Source organism: Ranitomeya imitator, chromosome 2 (assembly GCF_032444005.1).
Source record: "Ranitomeya imitator isolate aRanImi1 chromosome 2, aRanImi1.pri, whole genome shotgun sequence".
Classification (NCBI taxonomy): domain Eukaryota; kingdom Metazoa; phylum Chordata; class Amphibia; order Anura; family Dendrobatidae; genus Ranitomeya; species Ranitomeya imitator.
In genome coordinates, this window is record NC_091283.1 from 24380706 (window position 1) to 24399437 (window position 18732).

General features: G+C 45.8%; 1 protein-coding gene across 2 annotated transcripts in view; it reads right to left on the minus strand.

Moving 5' to 3' along the window:
* The window catches only part of EXOC3L2 (exocyst complex component 3 like 2), a 66991-nt gene that overhangs the window by 41469 nt on the left and 6790 nt on the right, over positions 1 to 18732 (minus strand). The window contains exon 1 of one of the 2 annotated variants that reach the window (XM_069746184.1): positions 2957 to 3033. The exons of the other annotated variant lie outside the window; for it this stretch is intronic. Within the exon in view, the coding sequence (XP_069602285.1) occupies positions 2957 to 2970 (14 nt within the window). The 5' untranslated portion in view covers positions 2971 to 3033. Of the gene's footprint in view, positions 1 to 2956; positions 3034 to 18732 lie in introns of those variants that run through there. 2 annotated transcript variants of the gene reach the window in all.

Here is an 18732-nt window from a genome sequence, read left to right on the forward strand (position 1 = left end):
GAGACGTAGTATATAACACAGCCCATGCAGTATATAACACAGCCCATGCAGTATATAACACAGCCCACGTAGTATCTAACACAGCCCACGTAGTATACAGCAATGTGGGCACCATATCCCTGTTAAAAAAAAGAATTAAAATAAAAATCAGCTTTCTGGGCTGATTAAAAAAATCTCTTTTTCACTACAAACAGTGTGCCTCCAATTTTTCTTTTTTATAATTGAGGTTTGGTATTTGCCTCTCTTTTTTTTTTTTTTAAATAAAAAATAGTTATATACTCACCTTCCGGCGGCCCCCGTATCCAGGCGAGGCGATTAGCGATGCTCCTCGCGAGACCGCTACGTCATCATCTCGCGATACCGCAATGCATGGCCGGAGTGTCGCGAGGAGCGGGAAAGGCACCGGAAGGTGAGTATATAATGATTTTTTAAAATTATTTTTAATATTTGATCTTTTTACTATTGATGCATAGGCAGCATCAATAGTAAAAAGTTGGTCACACAGGGTTAACAGCAGCGTTAACAGACTGCGTTACACCGCAGCATAACGAGGTGTAATGCAGCCATTAACCCTGTGTGAGCGCTGACTGGAGGGGAGTAGGGAGGGGGTACTGACGGAGAGTAGGAAGGGGCGAATTCGCGGCCGGACTGTGCCCGTTACTAATCAGCGACGCGGGATTTCCGTTACAGACAGACAGAAAGACATAGACAAACAGACGGAAGTGACCCTTAGACAATTATATAGATAGATCTGCAGTGCTTGTGCGTTATCTGCAGTGTTATTTCATTATCTGCAGTTTTAGTGGATTTTCTGTAGTGGTGCAGTGTAATAATGTAAATAACGTGCCCTGGTATTTTTTATGTGATATAGTTATTTTTCCAATTAGCTGAATCTTTTCTCTGAGCAGCAGCAGAGCTGATCTGTACTGATTTGCAGATTACTGCAGCTTTATTTGCGGTTCTCAGACTTTACCACATTGTCCTCAGCTCGAAGAGTACATTTTTCAGATGTTTCTTCAACTTTCCACAAAGAGAAGCCACAGACAGTAACCAAGAGTCATTACATGAGTCGCCGTGGGGTACCCGGTACCGGTGTTCACAGGGGGATGTCATGGTGGCCACCCGGTCCATGGCACTGGGCGCCCATGTAAAAGGGAATTGAATAAAGTTTATGTTCGTGACGCCACCTGTGGTGTTCGGTCTGGGTGACCGACGCTGCTTTAAGGGGTCCTCTGGGGTGATGTTATGGCAGCTAGATGGTATACCTTCCCACAGGTGAAGTGTATCCCCAGGGTTCCCGGTGTGTAGATGGAGGATGGTGAATGGGGCAGTAAATAACGAGGACGCAGGTTTGCAGTCTCTTTACCTGGTTTACTGAAGACTTCAGGCAGCCACAGTCCAGGGCACCAGATCACAGGTTCAGGCAGGGTCCGGCCGGCTTGGAAGCGAATCCAGAGTCCCCTTTACCAGTTGGAGATGAAAGCCTTCCTTTAGCACGGTGGTGTTGTAGTCCCTTACTGCCTATGGCTTCACATAAGGTCCTCACAGTTCTTCTCTGTCCCCCATATAGGATAGGACACAAACCCGTATGGCAGGTGACTCGGGCCTTTATATAGGATCTCTATCATGACCCGGGCTCAATGTGTCACTGTGCCTGCTAGGTATTAGGGCAGACAGGTAACTTGCAGTTCAGCTGTCCTGTCGGTCTCTGCTGTAAGTCTTAGAGTCCCTTACAACCTCGGTGTTCCGGCTACCAGTGAGCTGCGATTCAGAGGGAGATAGTTCATTCGCAGCTGGTCTCCCCTGATGTCACTCTCCTGTGCTTCGCTCTCCTGCACGCTCAATGGACGATGTTCTTTCCTTCTGTATGTCTCTTTCTCCAGGGGTTGTAGTACTTCAGACGACAGGGCCCCTTCAGACCTTCTGACACTCTATGTCGGTCTGCACTCTTCTCTGTAACTCACTTTCTTTCTCACCCTTTCCCTACAAATCAGAATTTATGTAGGGAAGCCACCCATAAACAGGGTGTGGGCTCCCCCTTCTGGTCTGGAGTGTGAACATGTTGTGTGCATTGTGATTACCTGATAGATATCCTTCATCTCTTCCAAGTGTAACATTACTCTCCCCGTGAGGAAAGCAATGTCACTGTGACTACCAGGACCCGGGGCGTCACCCTACACATGATGCCCAACGTCCAGGTCATGGTCCACATGTCAGTCTGCAACGTCCAGAAAAACAGCAGAACAACCCAAACCCCACAAACGGCACCACTGGCTGTATCAGCAACATGTGGCCCGGGCATTATGGTGAATTCAGCACAAATGGAGCAAACTAAAGTTGTGTCCAGGTACAAGATCCTCAGTGATTCTGTTTCCTGCTCCGGATATTTCACACAAAATCTTGGATTTATTTTTTGCATTTAATTAACTAAAGTTGAGACAAGATCAAGTATTTAAGTTCCCATCTTATCTGCAGCAGGACCTGGGATCATCTGCACAAAACACATGTCTTAAAGGGACATCATGTTACTACCAATGGCTGGCAGGTCACCTTCATCCACTACATCTCAGGTCTGGTCTTCTGTAGCCATTGTCCTACTGTCATTCACCACTGCCAAGATCTGGTATTTTGGATTCATTGTCCCGCGGTCATCCACCACTCTCCAGGCTTGATCTTTTGTGGCTGTGGAGCGCCCGCTAGGGTTGTGGGGTACTCGGAACTGGGCTGGTTCTTAAAGGGGTGGTGAAGGTGGCTGTGTCCCGGTCCGTGGCCCTGGGTGTCCAATAAAAGGGGTTTTTAAAGTGGGAAAAATAAAGTCTAAAGAATGATGTTCGTGACACCACTTGTGGTATTCGGTCAGGGATGACCGACACTGCTTAAAGGGGTCCTCTGGGGATAATGGCACTGCAGCAGGGATAGTATGACTTGAAAAAGAAAAAGATTTTTTTCAGCTCACCTTTGTAGAAACATTTCTCATAGTCCATGGAAGATCCGAGCATGGAAGGGCGTCTCTGCCTCACGCTGAAGCTTGTAAGTGAAGACAAGAAGGGGATCCAGCTCCGGAAATAAAATCAACAATTGTTATTTCAACATGTTTAAAATGGAAAGCTGCTCACAAGTGACCGGCAAACGTCATAGAAGTCCAGCCATGAACCACTGAACGCATTTCGAACACACGCGGTGTTCTTAGTCCTTCTTAGGCTATGTGCACACGTTACAGAAAGGTGTGCGGATTTTTCCGCACTAATTTTGGTAAATCTGCAGGAAATCCGCACTGCGGATTTACTGCAGAATTACCACGGATTTACCGTGTTTTATTTTTTCCGCGGATTCCACCTGCAGTTTTACACCTGCGGATTCCTATTATGGAGCAGCGGAATCAGTACAAAGAATTGACATGCTGCGGAATAAACGTTTTTTTCCGCAACATGTGCGCTGCAGATTTTGTTTTCCATAGGTTTACATGGTACTGTAAACTTATGGAAAACTGCTGCAAATCCGCAGCGGCCAATCCTCTGTGGATCCGCAGCAAAATCCACGTGTGCACATACCCTTAGTGTTCGAAACGCGTTCAATGGTATGACTTCCCACAGGTGAAGTGTAGTCTCCGATGTAGTGTCAGAAAGATTTAGAGGACACAAGGTTGCAGTCTCTTTACCTTCTACTAGTAGTAGGCAGCCACAGTGCAGGGTACGGATCACAGGTGACGGTGCGGTCTGGCCAGCCTGGAAGCGATTCAGAGATCCCCCTAGCCAGGTGGGGTTTGAAGCCTTCCTTACTGCACTGTGTTGTAGTCCCCTGCTGCCTAAGGCTTCATACAAGGTCCTCACTTTCTCTCTGTCCCTTTTGGTAGGACCCTACCTGCATGGCAGGCAACTCGATACTTTTTACAGGTGTCTCTGGTTGCAACTCCGGGCTGTATGTGCTGCTGTGCCTTGGGTGTTAATGGTGGACAGGTGACTTGAAATCTCCTGCCTGCCAGTTTCTGCTATGGGGCATACAGTTACCCCCACAACCTCGGTCTTCCGGCCACCGGTTTCTTGCGCTTTAGCGTGGAGGGAGCTCAGTTGCAGCTCCCTTCCAGCTCCTTACTTCTACTGTGCTTCTTCTCCCTCACAGTTTCCTACAGACTGCTCTGTCTCTCTCTTCTGCTTATTCCAGGAACTGCAGAACCTCATGTCTGCATGGCCCCAGCTTTGCGCTCAGGAGCTACAGAACCTCATGTCTGCATGGCTCCAGCTCTCTTGAATCCTGACTAACTAACTCCTCCTCCAGCTAGAATATATATAGGGAAGCCACCCACAAACTGGATCAGAGCTCCCCCTTCTGGCATAGAGTCAGAACAGTGTTGTATGTACATGTTACCTGTTAAAGGGATCTTTCCTCGCTTCCAGGCATGGCATCACCCTCTCCGTGAGGAAGGCAATACCACTGTGACAACCGAACTCTTGGGGTGTCACAGCTGTTGTCCAGCTGTCATACAACATGCCCCACATCTGGTCTTCTGTGGCCATTGTCCAACTGTCATCTACAACTTCCCAGGTATGATCTTCTGTTTGGCATCCTGCTGTCATCTGCTGCTGCCCAGGTCTGGTCTTCTGTCGTTGTCTTGATGTCATCCACAACTCCACAGGTTTTATCTTCCGTGGCTGTTAACCCACTGTCATCCACCACTCCCCAAATCTGATCTTCTGTGGCCATAGTTACAGGATAGAAGGGGGAAAACTGACCCTGCACTGAGACTAGGCTGATACACTACGATGGAGTGGGCGACCCATTCCTTGTGAATAGACCCACCGACGATCCTAGGTTAATCACAGTGAAGACCTATAGATAGGGGAAAGGAGGTCCCTGAAATATCTAAGGACTGGTTATAAAAACAGGTCACCTCCTAATAGAAAACACAGAGATGGCTGCAGAAACCAACTGAAAACAGAAACTAAAGATAGCAGAACCAGAGATCCCAGAACTACACAATATCAAACACAGAAAGCTATCAAAGCACCTAGCCAGAACTCTAGCGGATTAACACTGTTGTCCAGCAAGGAATGGGAGGCAGGTGCTGGGTAACAAAGGGTGATATAATCACCTGATCTAAGACAACCCAGCACCAGGGGAAAAAGACCAGCAGCCAGAAAACCACAAGATGGCGGATGGTCAAAAACAAAAACAGATTCTAACACTTTCATTCGATGTCATCCACAACTGCCTAGGTATGATCTTCTGTCGTTGACATCCTGCTTTCATCTATCTCTGCCAAGGTCTGGACTTCTGTGGTCGTTGTGCTACCGTCGTCCACCACTGTGCAAGTGTGGTCTTCTGTGGCAATTGTCTGTCTGTCATTCACCATGCCCAGGTATGGTCTTCTGTGGCCATTGTCCTGCTGTCATTCACCACTGCCCAAGTCTGGTTTTCTGTGGCTGTTGTCTCATTGACATCCACCACTGCCCAGGTCTGGTCTTCTGTGGCTGTTGTACTACTGTCATCTACCACTGCCCAGGTCTGGTCTTCTGTGGTTGGTTTCCTGCTGTCATCTACCACTGCCCAGGTATGCTCTTCTGTGGTCGATGTTCCACTGTCATCCCTCATTCCTCAGGTCTGATCTTCCTTGGCCTGCATCCTGCTCATCAAAGCTAGTTTTAGGGACCTCTTGGCCAGCTTTAGACTCACACTCATTCTCCAGCCAATGTCCACCCTGCCCAGGCTTCTGAAGGACTCTTCCCACCTCCCCAGTGCCTGAGAAATAAAACCCCTTAGTAGTGATGAGCGAGTGTACTCATTGCTCGGTTTTTCCCGAGCACGCTTGGGTGACCTCCGAGTATTTATGACTGCTCGGAGATTTAGTTTTCATCACGGCAGCTGAATGATTTACAGCTACTAGCCAACCTGATTACATGTGGGGATTCCCTAGCAACCAGGCAACCCCCACATATACTCAGCCTGGCTAGTAGCTGAAAATCATTCAGCTGCCGCAATGAAAACTAAATCTCCGAGCGGTCATAAATACTCGGAGGTCACCCAAGCGTGCTCGGGAAAACCCGAGCAACGAGTACACTTGCTCATCACTACCCCTTAGGTAACAGTAAGCTGCTAGGTTTTTTTTCTGACCTGCTTTCTTTGGCAAAAATCTGGTTTGTCTACTGATCTCATGTACCATTTCCCATCCAGACCTACTGCCTGTCTGCCATAACTCCCAAACATGTATATGCAAAATTGTTCTCCTGCATCTACCAAAAGTTAAAAACCATCTGTCCTTATTCAATGCATTAAAAAGTTGGCTAGTGAACATTTAGTACTGTCCTATACGTTTCAGACCGAACTGTGGGGAGACAGAGGAGTCTGGAGGAGACTGGAGGGAACAGAAGAGTGTAGAGGGACAGAGGAGTCTGGAGGGGCAGAAAAGTCTTAAGGATGCAGAAGAGTCTGGAGGGGACAAAGGAGTCTGGAAGTGACAGAAGTGTCTGGCAGTGGCTTTCTCTGCCCCACTACCACTGGACCAGATTCATAGAATCATAAAATGTTGTGCTTTGGTTTGCTGAGAATGTTAGAGTTGGATGGGACCTCCAGAGTCCTCATGTCCAACACCCTGCTCAATGCAAGGTTCACTAAACCATCTCAGACAGATGATTGTCCAGCCTCTGAAGACTTCAATTTAAGAAAAACTCACAATCTCTCTTGGCAACCTCTTCCACTCACTGATCACCTTCACGGTCAAAAAGTTTTATTCTAATATCTAATCTTTATCTTCTCCCTTTCAGTTTTATTCCATTGTTTCTTGTTTCCATTTGCAAATGAGAATAATGATGATCCCTCTACACGGTGACAGCCCTTCAGATATTTGAAGACAGCTGTTAAGTCTCCTCTTAACCTTCTGTTTTGCAAGCTAAACATTCCCAGACCCTTTAACCATTCCTTGTAGGACATACTTTGCAGTCCGCTCACCATCGTGGTTGCTCTTCTCTGAACTTGCTCCAGTTTTTCAATGTCTTTTTTACAATGTGGTGCCCAGAACCGGACACAGTATTCCAGATGAGGCCTGACCAAGGATTAGTAGAGCTGGATAATTAACTCATGTGATCTAGGCTCTATACTTCTTAATACATCCTAGAACTGTTTGCATTTTTTTTTGCTGGTGACTCATTTGCAGTCTGTAATCTATTAGTATACCAAAGTCTTTTTCACGTGCTGTTGCTTAGTTCTATTCCTCCCATTCTGTACATGTAATTTTTGTTTTTCTTGCCCATATGTAGAATCTTGCATTTCTCCCTGTTAAATACCATTCTGTTAAGCCCCCGTCACACACAGCGAGATCGCTAGCGAGATCGCTGCTGAGTCACAAGTTTTGTGACGCAACAGCGATCTCAGTAGCGATCTCGCTATGTGTGACACGTAGCAGCGACCAGGCCCCTGCTGTGAGATCGCTGGTCGTGTCGGAATGGCCTGGGCCATTTTTTGATCGTTGAGGTCCCGCTGGGTAACACACATCGCTGTGTTTGACACCTTACCAACGACCTCGCTGACAGGACGTCCCATTGAATCGTCATGAAATAGCATCGTTGTACAGGTCGCTACAGGTCGCCGCATCGCTGCTGCGTCGTTGGTGAGATCTCACTGTTTGACATCTCACCAGCGACCACATAGCGACGCTTGAGCGATCCCTGACAGGTCGTATCGTTGTCGGAATCGCTCAAGCGTCGCTATGTGTGACGGGGCCTTTAGTCGCTGTCCATTGTTCAAGCTTATCTAGATCCTTCTGAATCCTTTCTCTGTCTTCTCTAGTTAGTTAGCCATTTGACTAGTTTACCTTCAGTGCTCTTATCTAGATCATTTATAAAAATATTGGACAACACTGGGGTCCAGACAGAGCCTTGTTTTCCCCACTTGAAATACTCTTTCAATTGGATGTGCAATCATTTATTACCACCCTTTGAGTATGATCACAGAGCCAGTTATGAATCCACCAAACTGTAGCCTTGTCAATCCCATACTTGGTAATTTTTTCAATAAGGATAGTATGAGATGCTTTGCTGAAGCTGAGATATACTATATCTACCGCATTTCCCTGATCCACCCAGTCAGTGATTCCATTATAGAAGGAAATTAGATTAGTCTGGCATGACTTGTTTGGTACAAACCCATGATGGCTCCGATTAATTACTTTATTCGTATCCAAATACTTACATACATGCCATTTAATAATTTGTTCAAAGATCTTTCCTGGTATAGAAAAGGCCTGGCTCCATCTTCTTTCCTTTTCTGAAGACAGGGACAACATTTGCTCTTTTCCAATCTTCTGGGACTTCTACTGTTCTCCAGTATTCTTTCGATCCTGTGACAATTGTCATATTTATGCCCGAGTATGACAGACTTGAATTTGCTTTTAGATATAACAACTTCCATATGTTCCTCATTGTGTCCCCACCTACATGTAACTGTGATTTTTTTTTTGTCTGTACTCACGTGGTGATCAGATCTCGTCCTAATTTTATGACTGTCCACCACAGAGACCCTTTTATGGAATGATGTTTATTGCACATGCAGCGCCCCAGGGTCCTGGTCGTTGCAGTAATGTCATTTCCCTCTAGGGGGGAGTGATGTTACGTTTGGAGGCAAAAAATGACAACAGAATCCAGGTAACACAAACATGCAACACATTTCGCACTCCAGGCCACCAGGGGGAGCTATGCTCCTATTTATTAGGGCACTCTTCACACTTAGGTAAAACTGGTGACCTGGAGAGGAAGTTAAAGAGTTGCTGGCTGAGCTTTGCTCAGGTAGTTGGTCCCTGAGAGGGGTGGGAGCCTGTCAGAAATCCAGACAGAAGGAAACGGGGCTGTGCCTGCCCTAAGTGCGGCAGTTCCTAAGAAAGGACACGAAAAGAGAACTGTATTGTAGAGAGGGTGAAGAAGTCATAACAAAGGAGTGGATACCAGGAGGAGTTCTGCCCCACACAGGCTGCCTCCTTCTGAGGCGCAGGATCCCGGTAGCCGGAACACCGAGGGAGCAACAGTCCTTTATGCCTTGCTCCAGAGACCGGCAGAACAGCTAATTGCAAGTTACTGATCCACCCCTACACCCAGGAGGCAAGGTGGCACCCACGAGAGGCTGGGGCATGATAGAGTCCCTGTAAAAAGCCTCAAGCCACTGGTCATACGGGTTTGTCCTATCCATCTGGGGGACAATGAGAGAGACATAACATCTACAACATCTGTGAGGACCTTATGAGAGGCTCAGCAGTAAGGCACTACAACACCCATGCGCTAGAGGAAGGCTACTGATTTCTAGCTGGATAAAGGGACTCTGGATTTGCCTCCAAACCGGCCGGACTCTGCCTGCCCTGTGATCTGGTGCTCTGGACTGTGGATGCTGAAACCTTCAGTAAAAGGTAAACAGACTGCAACCTTGTGTCCTCTTTCTTCACTGCGCCTCTCACCATCCACAATCTACACAATGGGAAGCCCTGGGGACATACTTCACCTGTAGGAAGGTATACCATCTAGCTGCCATAACATCACCCCAGCGGACCCCTAAGCAGCGTCGGTCACCCTGACCGAAAACCACAGGTGGCGTTTCGAACATATCCCTTTAAAGACCTTCCCCTTTAACTCGGACAACCCAAGGGCCACAGACCGGGTCAGCCACTGTGACATCCCCCCGAGAACCGAAGGACCCGGTACCGAGTTCCCCTAGCCCTTGGGGGCGAACCACACAGAAGCAGGACTACACACGGGATGTGGAGCACTTGAACGTCCCAGGAATCTTACCATGGGATCATCAGGTGGCATCATGATGACTTCTCCAACTTTTTCCTATCTCTGAACAAAGTGATCGACAATTCACCACACAGGAATTTGGCTCCAGTTCATAGAAGAAGAGTTCCATTGCCACCAATAGGGTCACGAACAAGACGGCAATTCCCTGTAAGGCTACTTTCACACATCAGGCTTTTTGTTTCAGGCACAATCCAGCAATTTTTGGAAAAAACGGATCAGTTTTTTTCCCCATAGAGTAGTATTAGCGCCGGATTGTGCCTCTCTCTCTCCCCCCCCCCCCCCTCTCCGGAGCCAGGAAGTAAAAAAATCCATGTGCATTAAAGAAGACCGGATCCAGCTAAAAAACGGATCCGGTGCATCAGTTTTTCACAATTTGCGCCGGATCCGTTTATTTACAAATTGGCCGGATTTAGCCTGAAAACAAAAAACGGATGTGTGAAACTAGTCTAAGAGGAATATTCAAGTAAAATTATTTCCTGGAAAAAGAATCCTTGACTTGTGCTCTGGTAAATAATGTGAACCTGGATGGTGGTCATCACTGCAGATGCTACCATAACTTCCAAAATCCATTCTATTCTGTCCTTTTAGTGGTTAAAGTCACCGTGCAAATAATCAGATGACAGATAATTGTGCATGTGCATCTGGAAAGTGGCCATACACTTAGGGTAAGAGGACTAAGGCAAAAAACGAGAAGCAGGATTAGATACAAAGATCTGCGCAGGGACCATGGCTGGACCAAACAGTCCTACGTGATGAGGACTGTGGGTGCAGCAACAAGTGAGAGTCAGTGGTATCTGGTGACACATTTCATGTATTCAACAGGGGTCGCAAGTCTTCAAGGCTATTCTTCTATCATAGGACATATAGAGTGGGGCGCCCCTTGCAGGTCCGTTTGGTAATTGCTCTTCAGTAATGTAATATTGACATTATTATGTAGTATGATAGATTATTGAAGAGCCGCAAATCAGGAGAAATTTGTATTCTGCAAACACCTCATAAAATGCTGGGTGTATTAGTCCTTGTATCCTGTTTAGGTGATGTGGACATTGCAAGATCCTGTGTCTCTCATATCTGTTTCTTGTCCATATGGACCCGCTGCCATAGCTGTGAGCGGCACTAGATGGCAGTATAATACCAGCCGTGACAGCAGCTCCAGAGCTGTCCTCAGACACCCCATTAGCATCAGGTGTGTAAGGGTCTGAGTCCCCCATTAGAAAGTGGAGAATTGGGAGTTTGCATTGTTTAACATGTCAAAGATGCCGGCGTGAAATATCAATTTCCTACAGTCATCAGGAATAATAAACAGATGAAAAGACAAGTACATGATGAAGCACCACAGGGGAAAAAAATCAACTACGAGTGCACCATGTCTCTTCTATAAAACGGATTATACCAGGGGCAGACTGGTACAACCTGCCCAGTCATACAGGGGCCCAAGAGGTCTGGAGGCCACGACCTCCTTCAAAGCAGGCGGAATAGTGCATTATTATCAGCTATTGGACTGCAAAGGGCCCATGAAGTTGTGTGAAAAAGTGTTCACCCCCTTCCTGATGTCCTATTATTTTGCATGTTTGTCCAGTTTCTGGTTTCAGCTCACCAGCAAGTGTAAATATTATACAATGTAACCACAAAATGCAGTTTATAAATGAAGGTCTTTATTATTAAGGGAAAAAGAAATCCAAACTTACAGGGTCCTGTGTGAAAAAGTGATTGCCCCCCCTAAACCTAATAAACTGGTTGGTTCGCCCTTAGCAGCAACAACTCAATCAAGCTTTTGCGATAACTGGCAATGAGTCTTTCACAACGCTCTGGAGGAGCTATGGCCACTCCTCTTTGCAGGATTGTTGTAATTCAACCACATTGGTGGGTTTCGGAGCATGAACCGCCATTTTAAGGTCATGACACAGCATCTCAATCGGATTAAGGTCAGGACTTTGACCTGCTGACACGTTCCCTTTAAAGGGAACCTGTCACCCCTTTTTTTCGATATGAGATAAATATATGGTTCAATAGTGCCTGAGCTCTGCTTTACAGCAGTATCTTTCATATCTCCTGATTCACCCCCTTTGCTGAGACAATACCTTAGTAATCTCTCCGTTTTTGTATGTAAATTACCCTGTTCCGGTCCGATGGGCGGGGCTATTTGCCGTTTCTCCCCACCTCCTGCCTTGCTCTACGCATTAATTTCTCTTGTCCTGTGTTGGCGCTGTTTTTCTGCGCCTGCACATTGAAGTGGCCTCTCGCGTGTGCGCAGTATGTTTTGCCCTACAGTGGGCAAAGCATACAACTCATTATTGCGCATGCGCCGGCATTTTCCTTGACATTCTGTGCATAAGCGCTAGAGGCCAATTCAACGCGCACGTGCAGAAACTAAACGGGATCTGTGCTATTCACAGATCTCGTTACGTCAAGCACGCCGAGGAGTGTGGGGAGAGATCGCGACTAGGCCCCGCCCATCGGACCAGATCGGGGTAATTTACATACAAAAACGGAGAGATTACTAAGGTATTTTCTCAGCAAAGGTGGGGAATCGGGGGATATGAAAGGTACTGTTGTAAAGCAGAGCTCAGGCACTATTGAACCATATTTTTATCTCATATCGAAAAAATGGGGTGACAGGTTCCCTTTAAGTGATTTCTTGATTGAGAACAGGTGTGTCAGTAATCAGGCCTGGTTGTGGCTAGGGAATGTGAACTCAGCTTCCCAATGATGTGATAAACCACAGTTCATTTATGTTTTAAAGTGGGTGGGGGAGCAATCACTTTTTCACGCGGGGCCCTTTAGGTTTGGATTTCTTTTTCCCTCAATAATAAATTCCTTAATTTCAAAACTGCATTTTGTGATTACTTGTGTTATCTTTGTCTAATATTTACTTTTGTTTGGTGATCGGAAACATTTAACTGTGACAAACATGCAAAAGAATATGAAATCAGGAAGGGGGCAAACACTTTTTCATACAACTGTATATTGTTCTTACACAGGGGCCACCAGTGTATAATACAGCGCATACAGTAGTAAGTGTTTAACACGCCACTGATTTTCTATTGAATATTAATATATTAATTAATATATTTCTACAAGTGCTATTGACATGAAAGTATCACCAGATGTCGGTAACAACCCATCCAATCCAGACAGGCTAAGAAATCAAACCATAGCTGTCTATAAATTATGTGTAACAATGAGAAATGTCACAGGGAAAAGTACTGAACACTCTTGCTGAAATGTATTTAACCCCTTAGTGAAAGCGCCAAATTGGTACTTAATGACCATGCCAATTTTTACCATTCTGACCACTGTCATTTATGAAGTTATATCTCTGGAACGCTTTAACGGATCCCACTGATTTTTTCGTGACATATTGTAGTTCATGTTAATGGTAAAATTTCTTTGATATGACTTGCGTTTATTTGTGTAAAAATGGAAATTTGGCAAAAACCTTGAAAATTTTGCAATTTTCAAACTTGTAATTTCTATCCCCTTAAATCAGAGAGATAGGTGTTATGATCCGGTGACCTTGGAGCTGCATGAGAACTTTCACTGGAGAAAGTGGCCACTATACTGACCGCAAACCTGAACTTAACACTGCAACTAGAAGTAACCGTGGAGTGTACCTAACACACCTAGACACCTCGTCACAGCCGGAGGACTAAATACCCCTAAAGATGGAAATCAGAATACTATCTTGCCTCAGAGAAAATCCCCAAAGGATAGACAGCCCCCCACAAATATTGGCGGTGAGTAGGAGAGGAAAAAACATACACAGGCAGAAAAAACAGGATTTAGCACAGGAGGCCACTCTAGCTAGATAGGACAGGATAGGACAGAGTTCTGTGCGGTCAGTATTAAAACCCTTCAAAAAATCCACAGCAGGATATACAAAAACTTCCTACATCTAATTAAAGATGTAGGAGCGTATATCTGCAACTCCAGTGAATCCTACAAACAGAGCAGGAATAAACTGAAACAAGCACACAACAGTGTGCCACAGATACAAAAACCAAACACTTATCTTTGCTGAAATTGGCAGCTAAGCAGGTGAGGCCAGGCAAAGAACCAATACTTCCAAAGAAACATTGACAACTGGCCAGGGCTAAAGGATCCAGCACACCTAAATTTCCCAGTCAGAATTGTAATTATCCGATACACCTGGCCAGGACTGCGAGTCAAAGACAACTGCATTCCCACCAACAACCAGTGGAGGGAACCCAAGAGCAGAATTCACAACAGTACCCCCCCCCCCCTAGAGGAGGGGTCACCGAACCCTCACCAGGGCCCCCAGGACAATCAGGACGAGCCAGATGAAAGGCACGGACCAAATCAGCAGCATGGACATCAGAGGCAAAAACCCAAGAATTATCCTCCTGGCCATAACCCTTCCATTTGACAAGGTACTGAAGCTTCCGCCTCAAAAAACGGGAATCCAAAATCTTCTCAACAACATATTCCAACTCCCCATCAACCAAAACAGGGGCCGGAGGATCAATAGAGGGAACAATGGGCTCCACATATTTCTGCAATAAAGCGCCAGACGAAAAGACACCGGATTAATAATCTCAGAAATCCTATAAGAACCAATAAACCGAGGCTTAAACTTAGGAGAAGAAACCTTCATAGGAACATGACGGGAAGACAACCAAACCAGATCCCCAACCCGAAGCCGGGAACCAACACACTGACGACGGTTAGCAAAACGCTGAGCCTCCTCCTGAGACAACACCAAATTGTCCACCACATGAGCCCAAATCTGTTGCAACCTGTCAACCACAGAATCCACACCAGGACAGTCAGAAGGCTCAATCTGCCCAGAAGAAAACCGAGGATGAAAACCAAAATTACAAAAGAAACGCGAAACCAAAGTAGCCGAACTAGCCCGATTATTAAGGGCAAACTCTGCCAATGGCAAAAAAGCCACCCAATCATCCTGATCAGCAGAAACAAAGCATCTCAAATAAGTCTCCAAAGTCTGATTAGTTCGCTCGGTCTGGCCGTTTGTCTGAGGATGAAATGCAAAAGAAAAAGACAAATCAATGCCCAGCTTGGCACAAAAGGCCCGCCAAAACCTAGAAACAAACTGGGAACCTCTGTCGGACACAATATTCTCCGGAATACCATGCAAACGGACCACATGCTGAAAAAACAATGGAACCAAATCAGAAGAAGAAGGCAATTTAGGCAAAGGCACCAAATGAACCATCTTAGAGAATCGGTCACAAACAACCCAGATAACCGACATCCTCTGGGAAACAGGAAGATTGGAAATAAAATCCATAGAAATATGCGTCCAGGGCCTCTCAGGGACCGGCAAAGGCAAAAGCAACCCACTAGCACGGGAGCAACAAGGCTTGGCCCGCGCACAAGTCCCACAGGACTGCACAAAAGAACGCACTTCGCGCGACAAAGAAGGCCACCAAAAGGACCTACCAACCAAGTCTCTGGTACCAAAAATGCCAGGATGACCAGCCAACACGGAACAGTGAACCTCAGAAATCACTCTACTAGTCCATCTGTCAGGAACAAACAGTTTCCCCACAGGACAATGGTCAGGTTTGTCAGCCTGAAATTCCTGAAGAACCCGTCGTAAATCAGGAGAAATGGCAGAAAGGACCACCCCTTCTTTCAGAATACCGACCGGTTCCAAGACCTCAGGAGAATCAGGCAAAAAACTCTTAGAGAGGGCATCAGCCTTAATATTCTTAGAACACGGAAGGTACGAGACCACAAATTCAAAACGAGAAAAAAACAAGGACCATCGAGCCTGTCTAGGATTCAACCGTTTGGCAGACTCGAGGTAAATCAGATTCTTATGATCGGTCAAGACCACAATACGGTGCTTAGCTCCCTCAAGCCAATGTCGCCACTCCTCAAACGCCCACTTCATAGCCAACAACTCCCGATTGCCGACATCATAATTGCGTTCAGCAGGCGAAAACTTACGGGAAAAGAAGGCACACGGTTTCATTAAGGAACCACCAGGATCCCTCTGAGACAAAACAGCCCCTGCCCCAATCTCAGAAGCGTCAACCTCAACCTGAAACGGAAGAGAAACATCCGGTTGACGCAACACAGGAGCAGAAGTAAAACGACGTTTAAGTTCCTGAAAGGCAGAGACAGCAGCAGGGGACCAAGTCGCCACATCAGCGCCCTTCTTCGTCAAATCAGTCAAGGGTTTAACCACGCTGGAAAAATTAGCAATGAAACGGCGATAAAAATTAGCAAAACCCAAAAATTTCTGAAGGCTCTTCACGGATGTGGGCTGAATCCAATCATGAATGGCCTGAACCTTAACCGGATCCATCTCTATAGACGAGGGAGAAAAAATAAAGCCCAAAAAGGAAACCTTCTGCACCCCAAAAAGACACTTAGACCCTTTCACAAGCAAGGCATTGTCACGAAGGATCTGAAATACCATCCTGACCTGCTGCACATGAGACTCCCAATCAACGGAAAAAATCAAAATATCGTCCAAATATACAATCAAGAATTTATCAAGATAATCCCAGAAGATATCATGCATGAAGGACTGAAAAACAGATGGAGCATTAGAGAGTCCGAATGGCATCACAAGGTATTCAAAATGGCCTTTGGGCGTATTAAACGCAGTTTTCCATTCATCACCCTGCTTAATACTGTCAAGGTGAAAATATATGTCTTTATACACTTTTGTACTTTTATATATTCTTATGCTGTGAAACAATAAGTTTTTCCTTCATGCTTGCTAATGCATATGTAATTGTATTTAAGATGGCTGCCAGTATTCACCTTTGCCTTAGTTTTTGTTCATGCCAAGAATCTACTTTCGTTTCTGAAGCTAAAGTATCGTTTCTGGAGAAATGGAAACTTAAAGTGACGTGGAGGAAGGAGGATCCATCATATGACGTCAGACCAACCAGAAGGACTGAATACTAGATATATTGCTTAAACCCCGCCTAACCCCGCCCTCTGCACACCTTCCCCCAATAGGTCATATAATGTTGTGTATCAGGAAATAAAGTCCAGTTGCTGTGACGTTCCCACTACGTGTGGAAGTACGAGCATGCAATGAGTTTGAACCAGCATTTTGTCTGACTCATCCTTCACTCCGGTACCAATGCTCTTAATCTGATTTGGAATGACTGGTGGATGAAGGGTATTGTCGTGACGACCCCGACAATACGAACAAGATTATAAGCCCCCCGAAGGTCAATCTTAGTAAACCAACTAGCTCCCTTAATCCTAGCAAACAAATCGGAAAGCAAAGGTAAAGGATATTGAAACTTGACCATGATCTTATTCAAGAGGCGATAATCAATACAGGGTCTTAAGGAACCATCTTTTTTAGCAACAAAAAAGAACCCCGCTCCCAATGGTGAAGAAGAAGGCCGAATATGCCCTTTCTCCAAAGGCTCCTTAATATAGCTCCGCATGGCGGCATGTTCAGGTACAGACAGGTTGAAAAGTCGGCCCTTAGGAAACTTACAGCCTGGAATCAAGTCAATAGCACAATCGCAGTCCCTGTGTGGTGGAAGGATACTGGACTTGGGCTCATCGAATACATCCTGATAATCAGACAAAAACTCCGGAATTTCAGAAGAGGGAGAAGGGGCGATTGACATCAAAGGAACATCATTATGAACCCCCTGACAACCCCAACTAGTCACAGACATGGACTTCCAATTCAAAACAGGATTATGTACCTGCAACCATGGAAAACCCAGCACGATAGCATCATGCAAATTATGCAACACCAGAAATTGACAATCTTCCTGATGGGTTGGCGCCATGCGCATGGTCACCTGTGTCCAAAACTGGGGCTTATTTTTAGCCAAGGGTGTAGCATCAATGCCCCTTAAAGGAATAGGGTTCTGCAAAGGCTGCAAGGGAAAATCACAACGCCTGGCAAACTCAAAGTCCATTAAGTTCAAGACGGCGCCTGAATCCACAAACGCCATGACAGAAAATGATGACAATGAACAGATCAAGGACACAGATAACAGAAATTTAGGTTGTACAGTACTGATGGTAAATGAACTGGCGATCCTCTTTGTCCGCTTAGGGCAGATAGAAATGACATGGGAATCGTCGCCACAATAATAACACAACCTATTGAGACGTCTGAACCCTTGTCGTTCTGTTTTAGACAGAATCCTATCACACTGCATTGGGTCAGGAATTTGCTCTGAGGACAACGCCATAGCGCGCACAGCTCTGCGCTCCCGCAAGCGCCGGTCAATCTGAATGGCCAGAGACATAGAATCACTCAGATTGGAGGGTGTGGGAAACCCCACCATAACATCTTTAATGGATTCAGAAAGACCCTTTCTGAAAATTGCCGCCAAAGCATCATTATTCCATTTAGTCAATACAGACCATTTTCTGAATTTCTGACAATACAATTCTGCCGCCTCTTGACCCTGAGACAGGGCCAACAAGGTCTTCTCAGCTTGATCCACCGAATTAGGTTCATCATACAGTAATCCTAACGCCTGAAAGAAGGAGTCTACATTAAGCAAAGCAGGATCCCCAGATTCCACGGAAAATGCCCAATCCTGTGGATCACCACGCAGCAGGGAAATGATGATTTTTACTTGTTGAATGGAATCACCGGAGGATCGAGGTTTCAATGCAAAAAACAGTTTACAGTTGTTTTTAAAACTCAAAAATTTGGACCTGTCACCAAAAAACAAATCAGGAGTAGGTATCTTCGGTTCTAAAGCAGGAGTCTGAACAATGTAATCAGAAATACCCTGTACTCTAGCAGCAAGCTGGTCTATACGAGAAGCTAGTTCCTGAACATTCATGCTAGCACAAGGCTCTTCAGCCACCCAGAGATAAAGAGGGAGGAGAAGACAAAACAGACTGGAGAAAAAAAATGGCTCAAGATCTTTCCTCCCTTCTTCTGAGATGCAATTAACTCATTGTGGGCCAGTTGTACTGTTATGATCCGGTGACCTTGGAGCTGCATGAGAACTTTCACTGG